The 23,173-nt window shown below is 41.0% G+C and overlaps 1 protein-coding gene across 1 annotated transcript in view; it reads right to left on the bottom strand.

Annotated features, from left to right (window-relative positions):
* Window positions 1-208: 208 nt before the first annotated feature.
* The window catches only part of ENTHD1 (ENTH domain containing 1), a 101,162-nt gene continuing 78,197 nt past the window's right edge, over window positions 209-23,173 (bottom strand). Inside the window, exons 5-6 of the mRNA XM_055327816.1 lie at window positions 12,356-12,751; window positions 209-784 (exon numbers count right to left, since the gene is read on the bottom strand). Of these exons, the coding sequence (XP_055183791.1) occupies window positions 222-784; window positions 12,356-12,751 (959 nt within the window). The 3' untranslated portion in view covers window positions 209-221. The remainder of the gene's footprint in view (window positions 785-12,355; window positions 12,752-23,173) is intronic.

Raw genomic sequence — 23,173 nt, 5'->3', positions numbered from 1 at the left:
GTTAAAAAATAAACCACCCAAATGAGTTTATTGGTTTGAAAGATATTTGTTAATAAACCTGACAGGAAAAAAATCAAACCACCACCCCATTTTTGCCATCATAACGAGAATCTATAGAAGATTAATTTAGTCTTTGGGAAGTGGAACCACATGAGTTCTACCAAAAATGGCTGCTGGGCTTCTTAGATGTGATCTAAGCTCCCCGCAGAAGGCTGAGGAAGCTATGATTTGCTTAGTGACTGACTATTCCCACTCATGCTCATCAGATGGCTATTGATGACATGAAGTTCTCGTATCACCATGCTCAGGTCTTCGTGTAGTTTGACTATGGCATTTTTCATCTCCCCCAGGATAACTTTAATGGAACTGTTGGCTTCAGGTTCCTTCAGCAGGCCTTTGGTTGTCTGAAAACTTGGACAGGACATAGAAGTGAAGTGGTCTACATTTAGGGTGGAAAACTTTTCCCAATTACTGCCAGAAGCAGGACTTGTCTGCTTCTTGGCAGACTCAGAGTTATTTGGAAGACATTCCAGTAAATTGAGATTGTCAACTTCCTCTTCATCAGAAGACACTAGTCCCCTAGGAGCTAAGGGGTAATGAGCCCTGGCTGTCTCATCTTCATCTTTAAATAAAGCATATGAAGACTGTGGATGGGACAGAGTCCAGAAGGAAGGTCCAGCCAAAATCGGGGGTAAGAGATGAATAGACTTCTCTGGAGAGGCTGAATTAGGAGGGGACACAGAAAACGTAGAAAAGGAGGATGTTCCTTCAGAGACGGTCGAAACTAAAAGGTATAAAGGGGGAGAGAAAGATTATGTAACGTACAAGAGAGAGCCATAGCTAAAATATTTTTACAATGTAAAATCCCACTAGCAAAATCTCAATGTTAACATACTACTTGTAATTTTATAGGTTAAATATTCATAATAAGCCTAAAGACACCTGAAAGCAGGAAGTGGAGAAAAATCTAAAGATGTATTATATACCGATACTGCCATGGAAATGAAACTAACATAGAAATATCAATATTGATCCTGTGCCTAACCCTAACCCCTTTCCCTAATCCCTAACCCCCATCCGAACTCCTAACCACTGACCCTTACCCTTATCCCTCACCCTAACCTCTAATCCGTACCCATAAGCATAATCACGAACCCCTAACATCTCACCTAACCCTAACCACCAACTGCCTCCCCTACCCTGACCCTACCATTCATTAAAAAAAATAAAAAAGAAGTATCAATATTCACCTTGACTCTGAACCGTGCCCAACATATTTTTACACTGCACTTACCAGAGAGAGCAGAAAAGTAAAGTATTACACCCTATTCTACTGGCTGGTGGCATTTTAAGTTGGCATTTAAAGTAGAAAGTGTGAGAAAGCTGTAACTTAGATTTCTTCATCTTTTTTTTCTTCTACAGAGAATATTATGGCAAAATGAACAACCAACTATACGTACCCAAAAGCTGTGAAACAAACTTTTTTCTTTAACTGCTCAAATACAGTTGAGACTGAACTCCAACCTTCCGGAGATCTGGAACATTTGGGTATACATATAGAACTTTTTTTTTTCACCAAGAAACAAGAAGTAAAATAAAAAGCCTCCAACCCTTTCTCCGTAAAATTAAAAACTTGATAACATTTTAACTCCATTTCAGGCAAAATCATACTAAATCTCTTCTTTTGTACTTCATTCTAAATCATTATTTCCCAGCCCATGTTCTGAGGAATACTGTGTTCCTTAAGATGTAAAAAGATGTCTTGTGAAAACAGGATATTAAAGTCAGATAAGACTGGGCAATTGCATATCGTGCCTCTCTTTAGGAGATTAACGATGAACATTAGCACACTGAAAGTTCTGAGAAATCTATAGTAATTTATTCAAGTGGTTTCCAAACTTTCTTTGACACTGAACTGTTTCTTGTCTCAGAATATCTATTTACACTCGTGTGTGTCTTGGGTGGTACGAATCGGCAAAATCTGGTTCTAACATCTTTGCAGCTAACTCTAGACTTGTTACTTTAAAATAAAAAAAAGAAAGCTTCAGGCATCGAATAGGGAAATTAATGCTGACCTGTCAACACACATGACATATATATTATTTGCTTTACATCTGCATGTCCCTTTAAATTGAACCTCCTATAAAAAACATGGCTGGGGCAGGCGGCTTCTATTTTCTGCTTCAAAGCTCTCTGAGGCCCATCTCCAGCTTTTAGGAAAAATTCCAATCACAAGACATTTTGGGGGTGAAATGAGTATTCTCAGCCGATGCAGCAGCAGGACACGAGGAGGAAAACAGGAATTTCATCAGCACATGGTCAAGACAAGAAGAGCGCACAGAAGAATCTAGGTCAGACTTATCCTGATGTCTGTCCAGGGCCTGCTGGTGATGGGTATGCTAATGATGAGAGCCTCAACACGTGTGCGTCCTGGGTCACACACCCACTGTGCTCTGGGTCACAGCTGTCACCTGACATGGCCCTGCACCATCCTCATGTCGGATCTCCTGTTGTCTATATCCCTGGTCTTTATCTTTCTTGGTGTACACCCTTTTGGGGTAGCACATTCTCTGGCAGTTCACTGAAAAAGGATAACATGGTTATGTTAGTCATGTGTATGTGATGGGATTAAGATAACCTGGTTAACTTTAACCTGGTTTAACTTCATGCTAGGGGTTCTCAAAATGTGGTCCCGGAACATGCAGCAGCAGCAGTAGCAGCAGCGGCAGCAGCAGCAGCGGCAGCAGCACTTGGGAATTTGTCACAAATGAAGTTCTTGGGCCCCATCCCTCAAAACTACGTCAGAGACTGGGGTTGTGCCCTGGACGGAAAAGGAGTTTTAGCAAGGCTCCCGGTGTTTCTGATGCATGCCAAAGTCTGAGAATCACTGTTTTCTCCTCGAGGTCCACCTTTCTTTGGCTTTGTAGCTACAACTGCTGACTAACTGGCTTATCATTGTTTACAGTTTTGGAGCTTCGATTCACAGACTTTTGCTCATAAAAAGCCACTTCATCTCTAATTGCTGCACACCAATTTACTTTTGTTTCCAAACACACCACAGCTGTACCAGACACTTCAAGCTGCACTCCAGGGTGCCTCTCCTGCCTGTTAGTTAGCCTGCTCCGGCTCCACTCACCACCGGAAGGTATTTGACTACCTTGTTAACATTCATCCTCTTGATACAGTGTAGCCATCAGAGCTGAAATGCAGCAAATACGCAGCAAGAAATGGAGGCATTGAAAAATCTCCCCATGTGATAGATGCCTGCCAATTAGTACACTTGCTTAAAGACAGTACTGACGAAATGATCCCAAATGCTGATGGGTCGTCTCTAACTTTTTAAATTCAGGAAAAACATCAGACCAGTTAATTATTATATTGTAACTTTAAAATCAAAAAGCGTTTAGAAGAACTGCATTGCAAAAATATAACGACAAATACATTTCTAGGAATATTTTTAGACTCTCTTCAGCTATAGCTGTCAGTGTAAATTTTTCTGTTAGCAGCGGGTCCTTGGTCAACTTAACACTTCAAACTGTTCCCTGTAACACAGAGAAACTTTGTGTTCTTTGTCCAATTCTTCCCTCTCGGTGTCCCTGATGTATAATGACTGTCAAGGTCACTGTGCACATGAACTAAAATATTTTGATTTTGTTCTGTGATGTAAGAAGTAACATTTTACATAAATATCCACAGCAAAATTTGTCATAATACCTAAAAAGTGGAAACAACTCAAATATCCATCAACTGATGAATGGATACATAAAATGAGTTCATCTATACAGTGGAATATTACTCAGCCATAAGAAAGAGTGAAGTACTGATTCATGCGACTTGGATGAACTTTAAAAACACTGTGCCAGGGATCCCTGGGCGGTGCAGCGGTTTGGCACCTGCCTTTGGCCCAGGGCGTGATCCTGGAGACCCGGGATCGAATCCCACGTCAGGCTCCCGGTGCATGGAGCCTGCTTCTCCCTCTGCCTGTGTCTCTGCCTCTCTCTCTTTCTCTCTCTGTGACTATCATAAATAAATTAAAAAAATTAAAAAAAAAACACTGTGCCAGACACAAATGGCATATATTGTATGATTCCGTAACATTAAATGTTTAGGGGAGGCGAATCCAAGAGAAAGCAGATTCCTGGTTAGAAGGAAGTGCTAGGGGGAGGGAGGAATGGGGAGTGACTGCTAATGGATGCAGGACTTTTTGGGATGATGAAAATGTTCTGGGATTAGTGCTGATGACTGCACATCTCTAAAAATATACTAAAACCCATTCAATTGTATGCGTTAATAGGGTACATTTTCTGGTACCATGAATCAGATCTCAATTTTTAAAAATGTAATATTTGGAAATTCATTTTAGTATCATTATTATAAATAAGCTACATGAAAGAAACAGATTTAGGAATAACATAGGATTAGAGAGAAATGCCAATGAGTCTGCCCCTCATCGGAATACTAAATCGTTATTGGGACAGTTGGATTACTGGATTAATGATGACTTTTCTCACTTACCTATGACCTATAAATTTGGTTCACTGAATTTAAAAAATCAAATCAGTGTGTCTTTTTGTCTGCAAGAAGGGAGGCAGGAACTGTACAGCTGCAGCCGTGTCTGGGGGCAGCACAACTGGGTGCTGCCCTGACTTCCCTGACTGGTATGATTAGATTCCCTTCCACCCTCCACTCTGCATGCTGCTTCTGAACCGACCTGACCAGGAGCTCAGGGCTGGCTAAGACTGTGCAGAGCTGTTTATTACCATTTTCCCCATTTCTTTTTGGGAAATGTTCATTATCCTGGCTCTGAAAATTTTAGACAAAAAGTTAGAGGGTGTGTGTGTGTGTGTGTGTGTGTGTGTGTGTGATGTTTGGTTTCTTTCCTTAGCAAAGATGAGCTGAAAAACAGCTCTACAGAACAACCACTACTGAAATCCAGAATACAAAAATGGAATCAATGAGCTATAAACAAAGGATGGAGCCACTGAGAATGCTCACCACCATCCCAGCATGAGAATGTATAGGTTTTTTTCCTCCCCCCAAAATTAGAAAGTAAGTCCAGAGTCGTCTAACACGCTTACTCAAACTGTGGATCATGAATATAATGTTATATCTGGCTTCTGCGCACCTACTCTTTTTTTTCTTTTCAGTGTGCGTGACAAACGATCTAATGACTTAAAGGAATAGTTTGACCTACAGATAAATAACTTAAAATTTAAATGGAAGAGGAGTGAGAATGGGCTGGTCTAGGAACAGGGTTATTTAGTATCAAAAGGTCAAAGGAGGTCGCTGCAGCAAATCTGTCATTTGATGAAAATACTAGCGTGCCGCCTTGGCCAGATCCCTGGTGGCTGAGATCTGCTACAATGTGAGTGCACAAGTTTTTTTTTTTTTTTTTTAAAGATTTTACTTATTTATTCATGAGAGACACAGAGAGGCAGAGACATAGGCAGAGGGAGAAGCAGGCTCCCTGCAGGGAGCCCGATTCAGGACTCTATCCCAGGACTCCCGGTTCACAACCTGAGCCAAAGGCAGATGCTCCACCACTGAGCCACCCAGGCATCCCAGTGTGCAAGTCTTTTTAAATTTACCCAGCTCATTATCTCCAAAGAGTTTATACCACCAACTGGCCCAGAGCCTTCATACACACAAATACTTCTTAAAACAATAAAAGATAAAAAACAGAAAATAGACACTGACTTTTCTAGCCTCCATCACGCAGCGCCCATGGAGACTAGCCTTAAATCCTACCTCATCATTTCCTGAATTTCTCAACCAGGAGTCACCTTCAGCTGTTCCTCTGAGCCCTCCCTAGGACGTGTTATCAGGCAGAACCGCCCTACTCTGAAGTCTTGCTTTCCAAGGTTATTTTCCCACTTGATTACTTCTAGACCTCTCACTCCTTTTAATCCATCTGCACTTTGGGGATCCCTGGGTGGCACAGCAGTTTGGCGCCTGCCTTTGGCCCAGGGCGCGATCCTGGAGACCCAGGATCGAATCCCACGTCGGACTCCCGGTGCATGGAGCCTGCTTCTCCCTCTGCCTATGTCTCTGCGCCTCTCTCTCTCTCTCTCTCTGTGACTATCATAAAAAAAAAAATCCATCTGCACTTTGGACTCATTGAGACAGTAGATCCAATGATCCTTTTATTTTTTCTCACCTCATCAATGCCCACCTGACTCTCCTTTCTTGTCTAGTCTAGGATCCCATTATCCCTCACTGCAACCACTTTCTTGCTCCATTCCCCCCGTCACCCCCCCCACCATGTTTTCTGCTCTGTTGTTAATTCCTTTTTTTTTATATAAAAAAAAGATTTTACTTATTTATTTGATAGCGTGCACATGAGAGCGAACAAGCACAAGCAGGGGGAGGAGTGTCAGAGGCAGAGGGAGAGAAGCAGACTTCCCACTGAGCAGGGAGCCCATGTGGGCTGGATCCAGGACCTTGATATGATGACCTGAGCTGAAGTCAGCTGCTTAACCACCCAGGCACCCCTGTTATTCATTCCTAATCCAGGAATCAGCAAACGTCTCCTGTAAGGGACCAGATTGTAAATAGTTTAGGCTTTCCGGGACATACAGTCTCTACTGCAACTACTCAGCTCTGCTGTTGTAGCACAAAACCAAACAAAGATTATGTGTAAAACAATTACTCTGGTTGTGTTCCAATAAAACTTTATTTACAAAAACAGGGAGTGGCATCCTTTTACCCCAAAGCTATGGTTTGCCAGTTCCTGTCCTAACCCTATTTCAGTTCAAATATCTGCCTTTTTCCTTCCTACCCCCAGGCTGCTCAGCACTATTGGAGAAAAGGATCCTGCAAATCAGAATCCCTACAAATTACGGCTCCTTCATCGAACCAGTGTCTTATCGGCTCTTTCTTCCATTTTCTGAAGTGGCTATTTGAAATCTTACCAGTCCTTTCACCACACTTACAGCACTCCAAACCCCTCAGTCTGGGTGGGTGACCTCGGACAATAAGATATAGAGGCCATGATATGAGTGGCACAGGAAAGCTCAATATGTCTTAATTATTAAGAGCCACCAAACCCTTCCCTCACATCTGATACATCCTTTTCCCTCCTTCCCTGCAGGCCCTGAGGATGAGGTGAGTGTATTTCTGTTCTGGATTCTAGCCCATCTCAGGGTTACCCCCCACCTTGTCCCACCGGGTTTCTTTCCAGGCAACAGCCCCTGCCGGGCTCCCTGCCCCAGCCTCTGCATCAATCCTCCACATTCCCTGACCTCAGTGATTTTTCTAAACCACATTTAAAAAGCTGCTCACCTGGCCTAACACCCTTAGTGATTTGCATTCTTTTCAAAATAAAGTCTAACCTCTCACACACATCTCCTCCTCATCTGTCCTGGCATAATTTTCCAGTGCTTTCTCCTGTTATTTCCTATTTCATTCCTGCTTTACTAGGGTGCTTTTAATTCACTTATTATATATTGGGTACCTATTACATACAAGACACTGTGATTGGTGCTGGGGATACAATAATAAACAGACAGACACAGTTCCTTCCCTGAGGAAGGGGACATTCTACTTGGGGGGTTGAGGGGGCATTAAATAATTCAATGCATGTGTAATTATACTGAATTAGGATGATAATACATGCTAGAAGGATAATTATATGTGCTTAGACAACGTATAGTGGAAAGGGGATCTGAGATCATTGAAGGGGTCAGGAAATCTTACAGAAGTGATGTTTGAGTTGATGACCCCTGAAGGATAAGTAGGAGAGAACTGGGGAAAGGGTGGATCAGAAGTGTTCCAGTCGAGGGAACAACAGTACAAAGGTGGTGAAAGCAATTTGCTTTACTTGACAAATGGAAAGAACACCAGGCTGCTGGGAGAGGCAGAAGCTAGCCATCGCAGGGCACGGAAGCCTATTTGATCTTTAGGAACACTCCAGAAGTCTGGGGCTTCCGTGGGGAAATATCAGGCTCATATCCTCTGGCTGCTCTGTGGAGAATGAACTGGAGCTCCCTAGAAACCCTTCGGTTAGTACAATCACAACTGCGCACTATTCCTCAGCTTGGAAGGCCCTTTCTGGAAGCACCGGAGTTTCCTCATTCCTGAGAATAATAAGCAAGGAACTCCTGGGTACTTTGGGGAAATAACCAGAGTGGGTCTGGAGGGTTAGCAGGGTGCTGCAGGCCTAGAACTGTAAAAGTGGAATCAAACATAGAGGCACTGGAGTAATAGCAAACTTTTCTGTGGTACTTGCTGGGTACCAGATTACTCAGATCTGCTTCATGTTTGTGAATTCATGGAGCCCCTCCATGTGTGTGGCAATGCCATCCCTGTGTCCACTCCACAGATGAAGATACTGATGCCTAGAGGGCATGCCACCAGTGGCTAGGCTGAGATTATGAACCCAGGCAGTGTGACTCCAGAACCTGGGCTGCTAACAACTACACAATTCAGCCATTCTTTGTGCTCTGCTTCAATATATACTACATCTCCATGTCTTAAAACCCAAAATACAGTAGGAAAATTTTGCCATAAAACATCATATTGCATTTAAAAATCATAATAATAATAAAGTATACAGCATTTTATATTTACCCACATATTTATTTATAATTTCCAGTGCTCATTTTCCCCCCTACTGAATACACTGGGGTCTTCCCCTCCATGTATAGTTTAACAGTCAGTCAAGGATTCAGGTTGAGTTTATAAACAGAATGTGGGGTGGGGTTCACCCCTTCTGAGTTTCCCTCCCTGTTGATTTCTTGAATAACTGTCCAGCACCTCTGCCAGTGAGGCTCTCTTTGATACCTCAGGCCATGACTGAGTAGTACTCTCAGGGGCTTAATGTTGGCTACTGTATTTTTCAGCTCTGAAACTTTCATTCTTTCTTTATAGATGTTAGTATCTGATGAAATTCTCCATCTTTCCCTCTGTGCTCTTGATCATATTTATCACAGCTATTTTAAAGTATCTTGTAATGTCAGTTATCTAGCTTATTTGAGGGTCTGTTTCCATTATCTGTTTTTCTACTGTATTTTAAATGCCAAAAATTTTGCATGAAAAGTGATAGGAGCTCTTAAGAAAGGATTTTGTTGTCTTCTAGAAGACAGATGGGCTATAAAGCAATAACTTTGCTCTAGCTGGAGCTGGATTTCAGCATCTATGAGGGCTGTTCTGGTTCTGCTCTGCCCTTAACCCAGGCTGTAGTTCTGATGCTTTGGGTGTGGCCTGTGGAGGAACCAGCTGAGAACATGGAGTACTGACCAGAGCCACACAACTTGGCAGATCCTAAACTCCTGTCTCCTAGCACCCTGAGATTATCAGAATCTCTGTGTAGCATGCTGGCCCCTTCGAAGCTGCTTCCCATTTAGTTTCTCGGCATCACATCCAGAATGTGTGCATCTTTTAGCAGGAGGCAGATGTTTCAGTAAGAAATTACACAAAGATTTTTGGGTTTTCTCCTCTGTGAGTTCCTCTCCTCTGGAATATTGGCCCCTGGAGTCCCTTCTCCCTGGGAAGCCCCAAATTCCAATCCTGTCTCCCAAGCTCAGTGAGACAGTGGAGAGTCCAGCCCTGTGATTTTTCCCTCAGTTTCTGTCATCCTGCTCTGCTAACAGGCAAAAGATCCATGCTGGGTAAACAGGTGAATGTGGAACCAACTGAAAGTAAACTAGTTTCCTACTTTATTCACATCACTTGACACCAAATGTGTGGGTTTCACACACAAGGATTTCTCTGATTCTCTGTGGACATCAACTGAGTGTCCTATAATTTAATTCAATTCTGACACTACCCAGAGTTAGTGCAGCTCCCAGAGATTAAGGGCTCAATCCCTTAATCTCAAGACTACCTACCACTTTAGATTCCAAGCAAAAGTCTAGGCCTCCCGTATTTCTGACCTGCCAGGTATAAATTGAGGGATCCCATGATCCCTTCTTTGGGTTTGATAAATCACTACAATGGCTCATGGAACTCAGGAATGTGCTTTACTTACCGTTACTGGTTTATTGTAAAGGATATAAGTCAGGAAGAGCCAAATGGAAAAGATGCACAGGGCAAGGTATGGGGAAAGGGCCCAGAGCTTCCAAGCCTTCTCTGGGTATGCCACTCTCCCAGAAACTTCATGTGTTCACCAACCTGGAAGCTCTCTAAACCCCACTGCCTAGGGCTTTTTATGAAGGTTCCATTACAGACATTATCGATCAAATCATTGGTCAAGAGTGATTAACTCAACATCCCTATAGATCGAGGGGTGGGACTGAAGTTCTAAACCTCTAGTGACCTGATTGGTTACTCTGGCAACCAGCTCCCAACCTCCAATGGTCACCCTAGAATAAACAGGCATGCAAGAAAGGGGCTTATGACAAATAACAAAAGGACACTTTTCTCACCCCTATCACTCAGGAAATTCCAAGGGTTTTAGGAGCTCTGGGCCAGGAATCAGGGATGAAGACCAAATATATATTTATTATATTACAGTATCACAGTCCTTTTCCTAGGATCTTGACCTCATTATGTGTTTTCTATCTTGGTTGTTTTATAGGACTTCAAACCAGCTTTTAATAGTTTTCCAGCTTTAACCAGTTTTGGTGGGAGGGTTAGATAATACTATCTACTTCATTATAGAAGCAAAAATCTTCCTTGCTAACTGGCTTTCGAGTCACTTCCAGCTGATGTTTATAACTAAGTGTGCTTGGTACACAGGCAGTAGCCAAAACCTATTTTCAATTATCCTTCTGTGGTATTTGTGAAAGAAATGAAGTCAGAGTAACAACTTCCCAGGCAACAGCTACACATATAAACCATCACAGTCACGGTGACCAGTACTGAGTGGTTTCCACATTGGTAGTCTCTGCAGGACAGTTTATTTGGTAACAAAACTAAGAATCAGTTTATTTTTAGGCTATTTGATCCCCCGAAGTCCTGGGAAGGGCAGCAAGGAGAATCTATCATTCACTGACCTAACTAACACAGAAGTAACTTTCTTTAGCCTCAATGCGCTGGCTTCTATTGTTGTACATATATGATGGTACTTTTGACCTGAGTTTGAGGCAGTTTAAAATATTTATAATAAAACATTGTATTTATATAAGTTAGTAAGCATTACTATACAAAAAAACAGTAAAACTACATCCATCTGAAAAATTACTGAGCAGGTGCGCTGGGTGGCTGAGTCAGTTAAGTGCCTTTGGCTCACATGATCCCACAGTCCTGGGATGAAGTCCCACATTGGGCTCCCTGCTTAGTGGGGAGCTGCTTGCTTCCCATTCAATTCTCCCTCCCCCTCTGCACCCCCCATGATGGTGCTCTCTCTCTCTCTCTCTCTCTCTAACAGATAAAAAATCTTAAAAAAAAACTGCATGAGCAAATTATTCTTCTATTAATTAGGTTTAAAGAGGAAAGAATAATTATACAATGCAGGATTTGGTAACTGACAACCAACAGCCTGGATTCCCAATTGGCTTTATGCTTTACCATCCAGGCTCAAGAATACCGCAATCCTTTTAATGTTTTATGGGACAGAAAAAGGAAAAGGTTCTCCACTGCTTTTTTGCAATCAGTATACAGCCCTTTAAAAAAAAAAAAAGGCCCCATGTGCACACAAACACACAGATATATATTATTTGTATGTGCCAATAAACATAATAACTAATTCTTTTTTATATCATCTCTTAATAAGTAACCTAAATGCCTAACAGGAAGCTCTTATTTAATGTGAGTTCTTTCTAGTTTGTTCAGCATTAGAACTGCTTAGGGACACCTGGGTGGCTCAGTGGTCGAGCATCTGCCTTTGGCTCAGGGCACAATCCCGGAGTCTTGGGATGGAGTCCCGCATCAGGCTCCTCTCAGGCTCCCTGCTTCGCCCCCTCCCTATGTCTCTGCTTCTTTCCGTGTGTCTCTCATGAATAAAGAAATAAAAAAAATCTAAAAAAAAAAAAACTGCTCAGAACTTGTGCTTCAACCAAGCACTTGGAACCCCCCTATGATGAATTGCCTCTCAGGTCTTTAATAAAAGGGATGCTTTCCTAACTGAGAAGTCTCTCTCTCTGGTGTGTAATTTTAGTAACACTGGATGAAGAGTGAAAGAAGGGAACCAAAAACAGAGGCAGAAAGCATAGAAAAATAGCAGAAGAATGCTTCAAAAGAGGGTGTGTGGGGATCCCTGGGTGGCTAAGCAGTTTAGTGCCTGCCTTTGGCCCAGGGTGTGATCCTGGAGTCCTGGGATCGAGTTCCACATCGGGCTCCCTGCAATGGAGCCTGCTTCTCCTTCTGCCTGTGTCTCGACTCTCTCTCTCTCTCTCCATGTGTCTCTCATGAATAAAATCTTAAAAAAAAAAAAAAGAGTGTGTGTGTGTATACATGCGCGCATGTGTAGACTCACCCCATGTGGTCACAGGCTTGAGGTTTTCCTCATCCATCTGAAAAATGCTGGATTGTGTTGGCTTCTGAAAGTCCTTATTACTTATAATCTCCTTCACTGGGTCAAATGTTTTAAATGAGGGAGAGACATAGAGTGTCTCTACAGAGGCCTGGTTATAGAAAGTAGAATCTGATTTTGACATCCTTAAATTAGGGCTGATAAACTCTTCTTTATCTGATGACCAAAACGATGGTAAAGTTGTCAATGTTTCGAAACTTTTTGCAGCTGACTGCTTCTCTAGACGTATGTGCAAAGGGTTTTTGGTTACAATATTCGTAATGGTACTGTCTGATTTCTTGTCCAAACTCACATTTGTCTGCAGAGATGGGCTCTTTTCTGAGGGGGTAGGCACAGCATCTATAAAATACCACATAAGAACTTTGATCAAAAAATACAACTTAAAATATTCTATTTTGAATCCGTTGCAATTTTATTTATTTTTTTAAAGTAAACTCTGCACCACACATGGGGCTCGAACTCATGACCTTGAGATCAAGAGCGGCATGTTCTACTGACTAAGCCAGCCAGGCACCCCCAAATCAGTTGCAATTTCAATAATCAGACTTTTTAAATGCCATAGCAGGATTCTCTATTTAGTTGTCTCTACTTTCTTTTTTTTTTTTTTTTAAGATTTTATTTATTCATGAGAGACAGAGAGAGAGAGAGAGAGAGACATAGGCAGAGGGAGAAGCAGGCTCCTCACAGGGAGTGTAATGTGGGACTTGATCCTGGAACCCCAGGATCATGCCGTGAGCCAAAGACAGATGCTCAACCGCTGAACCACCCAGGCGTCCCTTGTCTCTACTTTCTTACTATGTTTCTCTTCTGCCTATATAAAGTATACCTCAGCTATTACTGATGCATTAGTCATTTGGTGGCTGCTTCTCTCTCTCCTCACTGAAGCACAAGGCAAGGAAGGCTTCAAATAACTTGTCTTTAAATATTTCTCTCTTCACCCACTTATCTGTCTCTGGAACCATTATATTTTTAGTACCTTCAAACATTCATCTTTCAAAAGATAAACTAGAGAAAATATGCCACATCAAACTGGTCTATCCCTATAGAACTGGCTACCAAAAAAGTCTTTTACCCCTGTAATAAAGAAGATATATATCTTCTTGCCCCAGTGGCTATGCAAAGCCCATGAAAGAAAACCCTACTTTAGGTAGCAGTCTAATTTTAATAAATCCTTTGGCTATGTGGGAGAAAAGAAGCAATCTTTCAGAGTGTTGTGATTACTGAAATATAAGTTGCATCAGGTCAGAATCTTTGTCTATTTCATTCATTTCTATCAACCACAGTACCTAAACTATAACAAAGTACCTGGAATGTAATGCACAAGTAATATTACAAATAGAAGGAGTTGGGATCCCTGGGTGGCGCAGTGGTTTAGCACCTGCCTTTGGCCCAGGGCGCGATCCTGGAGACCGGGGATCGAATCCCACATCCGGCTCCTGGTGCATGGAGCCTGCTTCTCCCTCTGCCTGTGTCTCTGCCTCTCTCTCTCTCTCTCTCTCTCTCTCTCTCTCTCTCTCTCTCTCTGTGACTCTCATAAATAAATAAATAAAAATTAAAAAAAAACAAATAGAAGGAGTTAAAAGGAACAGATATTTAAGGTGGGTCTGATACTGGAAGATCTTTTGAATCTATGAATTATGAACCTGATCTAAATTTCTAGATGTGAATTGTTATCAACAGTGCTGGGTTTTGGTCTCAAGTAGTTTTATCCGAAGTTGGATATGGAAAGAAAGAGAATTATTTTAAAAGACAGAATTAATGGAATTAGAGGTATAATGAGACGAGAGTGGACAAAAGGAAGATTATATCATTTGAAGCTCCCAGAAGAGAATACAAGAATTATGTAATCCGCTATCAAGTGCTGATGTATCACAACGCACATCATGACCTCACAATCCACATTTAGAATGTGTCTAGGCTCTGAGTTATTAAAGAAAACAAAGCCTCTGAGTTTTTAAAGAAAAACAAGTTTTCTTTGACTCTAAAAACCTTCCTTCCCATTTTCATCCATAGCTGGAGGCCAGCCTGGGCAAAAGGGCTGCTGGGATGCCACAGCATTGGATCTCACTGCCTCCATCAGGAATTCCATTTCTTTCCAATCCTCTCAGCTACAAGTTTTCTCATCTTTTCAGACTCAATTCAAATATCACATTCTCCTGTCCTGATCCTTTCCTTTTCTCGCCTTATCCTGCCTTTTTTTTTTTAAGATTTTATTTATTTATTCATGAGAGGCAGAGATCTAGGTAGAGGGAAGGCAGGCTCCCTCTGGGGATCCTGAGGCAGGACTCGATCCCAGCACCCCAGGATCATGACTTGAGCCAAAGGCAGACACTCAGCCACTGAGTCACCAGGTGCCTGGGCCTATCCTGTTCTTGTCTTTCTTACCACACCCTGCTTGGAGCCCTGTGAGTCATCATTACACTTGGTCTCGTTTCTCACCAGTCTGGCCCCTACCTGCAAACAGGACCCTGAAGAGACCTTAGTAGGAGTCCTGTTTGTACCCAAGCACTTGACAGCGTGCCCCCTACAATGTGCTCAGGAAATGCTTGTTGAGGAAAAGGACAAATTGAAGCACAACGATAAAGGAAAAGTTATGCCTTTGGTTTGTTTTTTTTTTTTTTTTTTAAATCAAATACAATTTCATGGGGTGCCTGGGTGGCTCAGTCAGCTAAGTGTCTTTGGGTCAGGTCATGATCCCAGGATCCTGGGATCGAGCCCCACATCCTGCTCCCTGCTCAGTGAGAAGACAGCTTCCCCCTCTCCCTCCGCCCCCTGCTTGTGCTCTCTCTCTCTGTCAAATAAATAAATATTTAAAAACAAACAACAAATATAGTTTACTGAATAATAATTAAAGGAAACACCAAATTAGTAGATGAAAATAACTTCTAAAATATTTCTAATTTGCATATGACCAAGCTATATCTAGCTGGTAAAAGGTTCTGCTAAAAATATTAATATATTCCTGGTAGAATGCTAGATTTGTGGTATTCCCAGGTACATGTGTACATCACCATATTTACATAAAAGCATTTTTTAAAAGTGAATTTTAGTCAAAGATTTTTCCATTGGTTTCTATTTTACATCTGAGAAAAATGGGGGAAAAACATTTTTCTATAGTAGCAGAATCATCTTAAAATTTAGCAATATGTAAAGTAAGATAATTTGGAATGACAATGACTTTCTGATGGAAATACTCATAACAACAATCTAAACCTCAAAACTGGAATGTATAAACTCATCTGTATAGCCATCATTTTATTTTTTTATGTATTATTATTTTTAAAGTCATCTCTACACCCAACATGGGGCTTTAACTCATGACCCCGAGATCAAGAGTTGCATGCTCTACCAACTGAGCCAGCCAGGCACCCCTAACCATCACATTAATGTTTAATAGAAAAGCTTAAGATTACAAAAGAAAAAGTTATCTTAAAATTCAATGAGACAGAGGTACTTGGGTTGCTCAGTTGGTTAAGTGACTGGCTCTTGATTTTGGCTCAGGTTATGATCTCAGGGTTGTGAGATAGAGCCTCACATAGGACTGTGCATGGAGTCTGCTTGGGATTCTCTCTCTCCTTCTCTCCCTCTGCCCCAGCCTCTCTGCTGGTTCTCTTTCTCTCCCTCTCAAAAATAAAAAATAAAAGAAATTTCAATGAAACCAGGCTAAAATCTATCCACCCTCTTTCCCAGTTGTCTGGGAGGAACAGAACGCAGTCTTCTAGTTGCTTAAACTTTGTTTTATAAACTGGTAATCTTTTTATTTTTTTAAATTTTATTTATTTATGATAGGCACACAGTGAGAGAGAGAGATTGAGGCAGAGACACAGGCAGAGGGAGAAGCAGGATCCATGCACTGGGAGCCCAACGTGGGACTCGATCCCGGGTCTCCAGGATCGCGCCCTGGGCCAAAGGCAGGCGCTAAACCGCTGTGCCACCCAGGGATCCCATAAACTGGTAATCTTTTTAATGAATAAAACACTATGATCTAAAAGAAGAAAGCATGACAATTCAAAAATAATTTTATCTTATTTTTTAAAAGATTTTATTTATTTACTTGACAGAGAGAGAGAGAGCATGCACAGCAGGGGGAGCGGCAGAGGGAGAGGGAAAAGCAGACTCTCTACTGAGCAGGGAGCAAGATGCAGGACTTCATTCCCAAGACCCCAGGATCATGACCTTAGCCGAAGGCAGACACTCAACTGACTGAGCCACCCAGGTGCCCCCAAAATAATGATTTTAAATGCAGGGGAGATGACAGAGGAAAATTTTTACTTAACTAGAAGGTAGAAGAGACCTGAGGAGTCTAGGTAAAGTAAGCTGTACTTGGGGCCTTGGCCGCCCCCTTGCTCCACCCCTCTTCCTGTGCAACACGCCAATGAATCCTCTTCAGTCCAACCACTACTTTATTTACAGTTAATGTTCACAAATTCTTCAAAAAATCCTTCTTGTTTCAGTGACAAAGTCTAAATTCCTTGGGTTTTAAAAGCCCTCCGTTGCTTCTTCTTCTTCTTCTTTTTAAATTTGTTTTTCCTTTTCTTTTCTTTTTGGTTATAGTCACCCTGGAAAACTGCTATACCTGCTAAGGCCTTTACCTAGTTAAGAAGTCTGACCCATGTAGGCATTTGGCCCTACATGGTCTGGAGGGATTATGTATGGGGTATCAGTCATACCACAGAGTTTGGCTAGCTGCTAAATGCAAAGTGGAAGGTTGCCGAGTTGTATCTTACAAATGCTCTCAAAGGCAATCCTTCCAGTTTCTGGAGAGCATGACCCTGATTCACAGCTGAACTCTTCATCAAAGGATCCACTGAAGACCCTTCAACTTGATTGCCATTTATTTACACATTCTCTAGAAACCTCTACTGCCTTCCAACTTCTAATAACTTCACTTTTTATTGTTTCTTTTTTTTTAAATTGAGCTACAGTTGACATATAGCATCGTATTAGTTTTGGGCATACCACACAATGACTTGATATACATGTATGTTGTAAAATGATCATCACAGTGAGTGTCATTAACATCCACCACCGTTACACACAGTGTCATATCTTGTGATGAGAACTTTTAAGATCTATTCTCTTAGCAACTTTCAAATATGCAACACAGTATTATTAGTCACCAAGCTGTACATTATATCCCCAGAACTTATTTTATTTTATTTTATTTTTTCCCAGGACTTATTTTATAACTGGAATTTTGTACCTTATGATCACCTCCACCCATTTCTTTTCCTATTATTATTATTATTATTATTATTATGCTTATTTTCTATGGCTACTCAACAGAAAACTAACCTCCAGTCAGGTCATCTCTTCCTCACTCATGTTCATTCAGGTCCCTTTAGCTTCATTCTCCATGTTTTTTTATCTTTACTACCATTAATTTCTCACTTTGCACTCCAACACTGGAATGCTCTCCCCCTTCTCTATCTATTTCAACCCTACCAACTTCTCAAGGCCTATCTCAACTACTTCTTGAAACTATTTCCAATCATGTCTACCTAATCCATCCCTTTTCTTCATAATAAATATTAGTTTCAGGGATTCCTGGATGGCTCAGCAGTTTGGCACCTGCCTTCGGCCCAGGGCGTGGTCCTGGAGACCTGGGATCAAGTCCCGCGTTGGGCTCCCTGCATGGAGCCTGTTTCTCCCTCTGCCTGTGTCTCTGCCTCTCTCTCTTTCTCTCTCTCTGTCTCTCATGAATAAATAAAATCTTAAGATAAATAAATAAATATTAGTTTCTATAAATTCATTTTTTTGGTAGATTCATTTTTTTCAGTGATTATACACTGTTTAGAGCCTATAACACATCATATTAAGTTCCTTAATTCTGACTCTGAGTTTCCACCATGCTTTTGCATATAGGAGGTATGAAAATATTTGTTAAATTTAATAATTTATAAATTATCTAATATAAATATTGTTGATTTTGTGTATAATAATGTATACTCGGGATCCCTGGGTGGCGCAGCGGTTTAGTGCCTGCCTTTGGCCTAGGGCACAATCCTGGAGACCCAGGATTGAATCCCACGTCGGGCTCCCTGCATGGAGCCTGCTTCTCCCTCTGCCTGTGTCTCTGCCTCTCTCTCTCTGTGACTATCATGAATAAATAAATAAAATCTTTAAAAAAAATAATAATGTATACTCTATGTGAAGGCTAAAAATAAGAATGATCAATCAAGAAACACTTGCTGAGCACCTTCTGTTTGCATTGGGTTATATTAGATTCTAGAGCCATACACAAGTGGAAGTCAGAGTTCCTACTGTCAATAAACATAAGGTCAAGTGTGGATTTTAAATAGATAGAATATATATACATACTTGCTTATATATGTGTGTACATATATATATACATACAAAAGTATATATATGATAAACATAGAAATAACTAATAATACAAGTTACCAGTTCAATTTCACAATGTCTAAGAGATTCAGTTTCTCAATAAGTGAGTGAAAATAAAGAATATATTTGTATAACACAGTAAATTGAACAGGTTTCAGACTGGGTTCCCCCAGAAGCAGACTCTGAGGAACAGACTTGGATGCAGGTAGTTGATCTGGCCAGTGATCCCAAGAGCACGAGTGAAGGAGTGGGAAGGTAAAACTAAAAGGGATAAAGTCAACAGAGTGCACTAGTGGTCAGATGACCACTGTGAGCAAATGAGATTTGATCCTGTTGGGGCTATAGGGCTGTCCTTTCAGGAATGGGGAGGAGTCTCTTACCTTTACTGGTTGAGTGGTGCCCCCATGAGTAATGAATCTGTCGCATTTCTAGGCTGTCCTATGCTTACGCTGAATGAGTCTATGGGCTCCAGAAGAGACACTGGTAGAGGATGAGGGAGACACAGGCACTCTCGGTGTATATGGAAACGGGTCCCTGGGACAGCAGCTGTCCTCAGAGGCAGGCTCAGAGAATATGGGCTGGGGCATTCACGGCATTGCTACAAGATATACTCATTTTCAGCTTTCCTTTCCCAAAACCTACTGAAGTGACAGAAGTGGAACAGAGGTATGAACCTAGAAGGGCAAACAGAATAGGAGAGAAGAGAGGACAACAGAAGATGAGAGACATCAACAAATTGTTAGAAAAGGAACAGCTGATGGAGTGAGGAAGCAAACCCCCAGATACCGACAGCACGGAAGCCGATGTGAAAAAAATCAATTCCCACCTCAGAACTCTAGAAAGTTTCAGGAAGGGGAGGGTGAGGCACCTTTGTGCCTCATTATTTTAGGGAGAGCATCTTATTTGTACAATGAGAGATGTTTTTGTTGGCTGGTTGTTCATACATACACAGAAGGGTGTGGATGAATGATGCTGAGTAGCCAGAGGATGGGCTACTGTCTCCTAGCTTTGTGATCCTGGGGCTGGGACATCACAAACCACGCCTCTGCTTTGCTGCCTCATTTTGTAGCACAGTTTTTCCTAAAATTGTATGATCCTACTACACTTAAATTATTTCAGTTCTTCCAATTTAGCATGTTTCCTTTTTGTGCCAAGCTTTCACCCATGCTGTTGTTTATGCCTGAAATGCTCTTCCTCCTCTTTATATCTGATTTCCAACTTCCAAGGTGATGTCCGAGAGGCAGACATACATTTGCATATCTGTGTTTTTGCTCATGCTGCTCCCTCAGCCTAGCATATCCTTCATCCCTACCCTTCTCTTCTATCAAAAATTGTTTCATTTGTTTAAACTCAATTGAAATGCTACCACCTCTTCTGTGAGATCTTTATCCTCCAAGTTAAAATGAATCCCTCCTTTGTTTTTGCATAATACAATGTGAATATTCATATTTTTCACTTATTTCCTATTTCAAATATTAGTCCTTCATTTGACAAATATTTATCAAGTACAAGGATGTAACAGGCACTATTCTGAGCTCTGTAACAGTGGTAAACAAATTTGTTGTTTCTGACTCATAGTTTCTTGTTTACAGAGGTGTCACCTCCAGCAGATTGCTAACTCCTTCAGGGTGCACATCTTTATCCAACTTGCTCAACCCTTAAGAGACTAGCAGAGTATGTGCAGTCTTTTGATAAATGTTTGTTCAACGAGTCATTATGTGGATGGTCTCGTCATTAAAATAAATTCAATTGTTGAGGAAAAAGTCTTGGGGGACACCTAATTCAGTCCCTTTGCAATACACACGAGAACCTGGGACTTCCAGGAGCAGGCAGGATAGAACCTCAGATCCTTGAATTCTAGCTCAAAGCTCATTTTGCTAGGGGACTAGAAGATATAGAAAGTGTAGCAGAACTAGCTATGCCGCCTACTTCTTCACTGACAATTCTTCTGAAGGTTCACAACTGTCAAGTGACTGAAGTTTACCTTGAGGTCACTCCTTTTGCCCCTGGTGCCACTTTCAGAGCATAGGCCCAGGTGGAGGAGGACTGACTTAGGTACACAATGGACCCATGTATCTGTGCTCACGTGTCTCCTCCCAGGAAGCACTTTGGGGTAGATGTTTTCTTGGATCCATATAAAGAATGTGCAGCATTTATGGAAAATTTTCTGAAGCCCATGGAAACTCCTGGGGATTTTCCAGAGAAGAGCAATAAATATTGTTTCTATATGGTTGAACACAAAGCACATAAATATATATACTCTGTAAACACTAAAGCAACTGTTTCGTGAGGGCTTCCCAACTTTCTCCAGGAGAGAATTTCTCTGAAATCCACTAAAAAGCAGAGAAGACTACAGAGTGAATTAATTTGGTTGGCTTGCTTTATCTGGTTTCTCATTTTCTTTCAATTTAAACCTGAATGTCAAAGAGCTTTGTTCTCAAGTATCTCTCTGGCAGACTCCTGGATGAGAAGCTCGGTATTAAATTATGAGTCTTTCCCCAGTTTTCTTTATTGTACAGTGCTTTACACCTGCCAATATACTTGATTAATGCAAAATACGACCTTGAAACATCGGTCATTGTAAAGCTGGCTTGATTACTCTTGATAGTTATCTTTAGGAAGAAGCTTATTCCCTGTGTAAGACATCAGATTGCAAATTTAAATACAGACTATCACCAAAATGCCTGAAGTAAGGGAAAAAAAACCAACAACAACACCTCTCCATGCTTTAAACCTACAGACAAAAGAGAAGAGCTATGCTGTTGAAGGGACCGAAAATGTTTTTGCTCCTTTGGAGACGATGATGAAATCATTTTTGAAAGGGAACATTGGATTTAATTCTAAGAGTCTTTGCCTACAGATAGGAACATTCTATACTGGTAACTCTTTTTCATTTTTCAATAATTCCACTGCCTTATTTCAGGTACTATAATCATTGCATATTTTTTTATATTCCATTATATGGTGAATCTAATAATGGGTGTTAATTCCAGCAGAGCCACTGCCATGATCAATTCTCCTGTTAGTCTGATACATTGTATCCAATTACAGCTACAAAGCAGAGAGCTGGCAAGCCTGACAAAAGATGGATGCCAAAATATGTCTTTCTGTAGTTTAAAAACGTGTAACTGAAGGAGCTTCTACTTTTGCAATTATGTTAATCAAAGGAAATCGGATCTGATGATAATAAGTCCATTTTGCTAAGAGGCCACAGTTAGAAATTATTAATATAGAGGCGATTTGAATTGCTCATTAATATATTGGTTTCAAGTAGACAGACAAGCCACTAATTTAAAATGGATATGAACGTGAAACTTGAATAACATGTTTGATGTGAAAGTCTTAGTATGTTTTTCTTACAGGATATGCATGAAACCCCAAATAATCATAAATTAAAACAGCTAGACTCTCCCTCTGGTCTGTGTTAAGTGTATGTGCGTACATAGTTGTATGTTTTGAAATTTTCACTTCATCATATTCATTATACTTAACTACAGAACATATTGTATCCAAGTTTTAAAAAGAGAAAATACTTTGGAAAATGTGGCTATGAAATATGGCAAGTATATTTACTGCTTTCAATATAAATTTGAGATAATGGTTTTACTTTTCATAAGAAAATAGAGATATGGACACATTTAAAGGGGCTTTTCTTTTAAAACCTCAGGTAGGACAGTTGAAGGCTTTCAGGCCCTAAAAGTGGGTCAGAGTGAATGGATTATAAAATAGGTACAGGATGCTCATTATTAAATTTTATATCATAGTTATGGTTCCACCAACAATAAAAATCATAATTTCCCTTAATAGATTATCGTCATAAAAATTGAAACTGAACATGTCTTTAGGAAACTAGTGATCACTAGCTATTGCAACGTTTCCTGTTGTTGAGGCTAGGGTTTATTTACTTATTTATTTGAAAGATTTTATTTATTTTTTTCTTGAGGGACACACACACAGAGAGGCAGAGAGGCAGAGACACAGGCAGAGGGAGAAGCAGCTCCCCGTGGGGATCCCAATGCAGGACTCCATCCCAGGACTCTGGGATCACGCCCTGAGCCAAAGGAAGCCGCTCAACCAGTGAGCCACCCAGGCGTCCAAGGCTAGGGTTTAAATGGAAACTGATCTCTGGGACATGAAGGTCTCCTGCTTTACAGAGCATACTCCTGGCTGAAGGAAATGAGCAAGTGCTTGAAGGCACAAGTGTTTGTGATCATCAGACCAGACCTTAGAATGCCATTAAAACCCTACAAAGGCATCCTAGGAGAATAAAGACTTTAGATAAATTGGCCAGAGTTTCAATTCTGACATGAATTAAATATATGAAATGCTTGAAGTTGCACCTGGCACACAGTAAACACAAAATAGGTCCTGGGTGTTGTTATTATGGAGCAGTCTGAAGAAGTGAAACTCCCAAGG

The sequence above is a fragment of the Nyctereutes procyonoides genome, unplaced genomic scaffold (assembly GCF_905146905.1).
Source record: "Nyctereutes procyonoides isolate TBG_1078 unplaced genomic scaffold, NYPRO_anot_genome, whole genome shotgun sequence".
NCBI lineage: Eukaryota > Metazoa > Chordata > Mammalia > Carnivora > Canidae > Nyctereutes > Nyctereutes procyonoides.
This window is presented reverse-complemented; position numbering and strand designations above follow the sequence as displayed.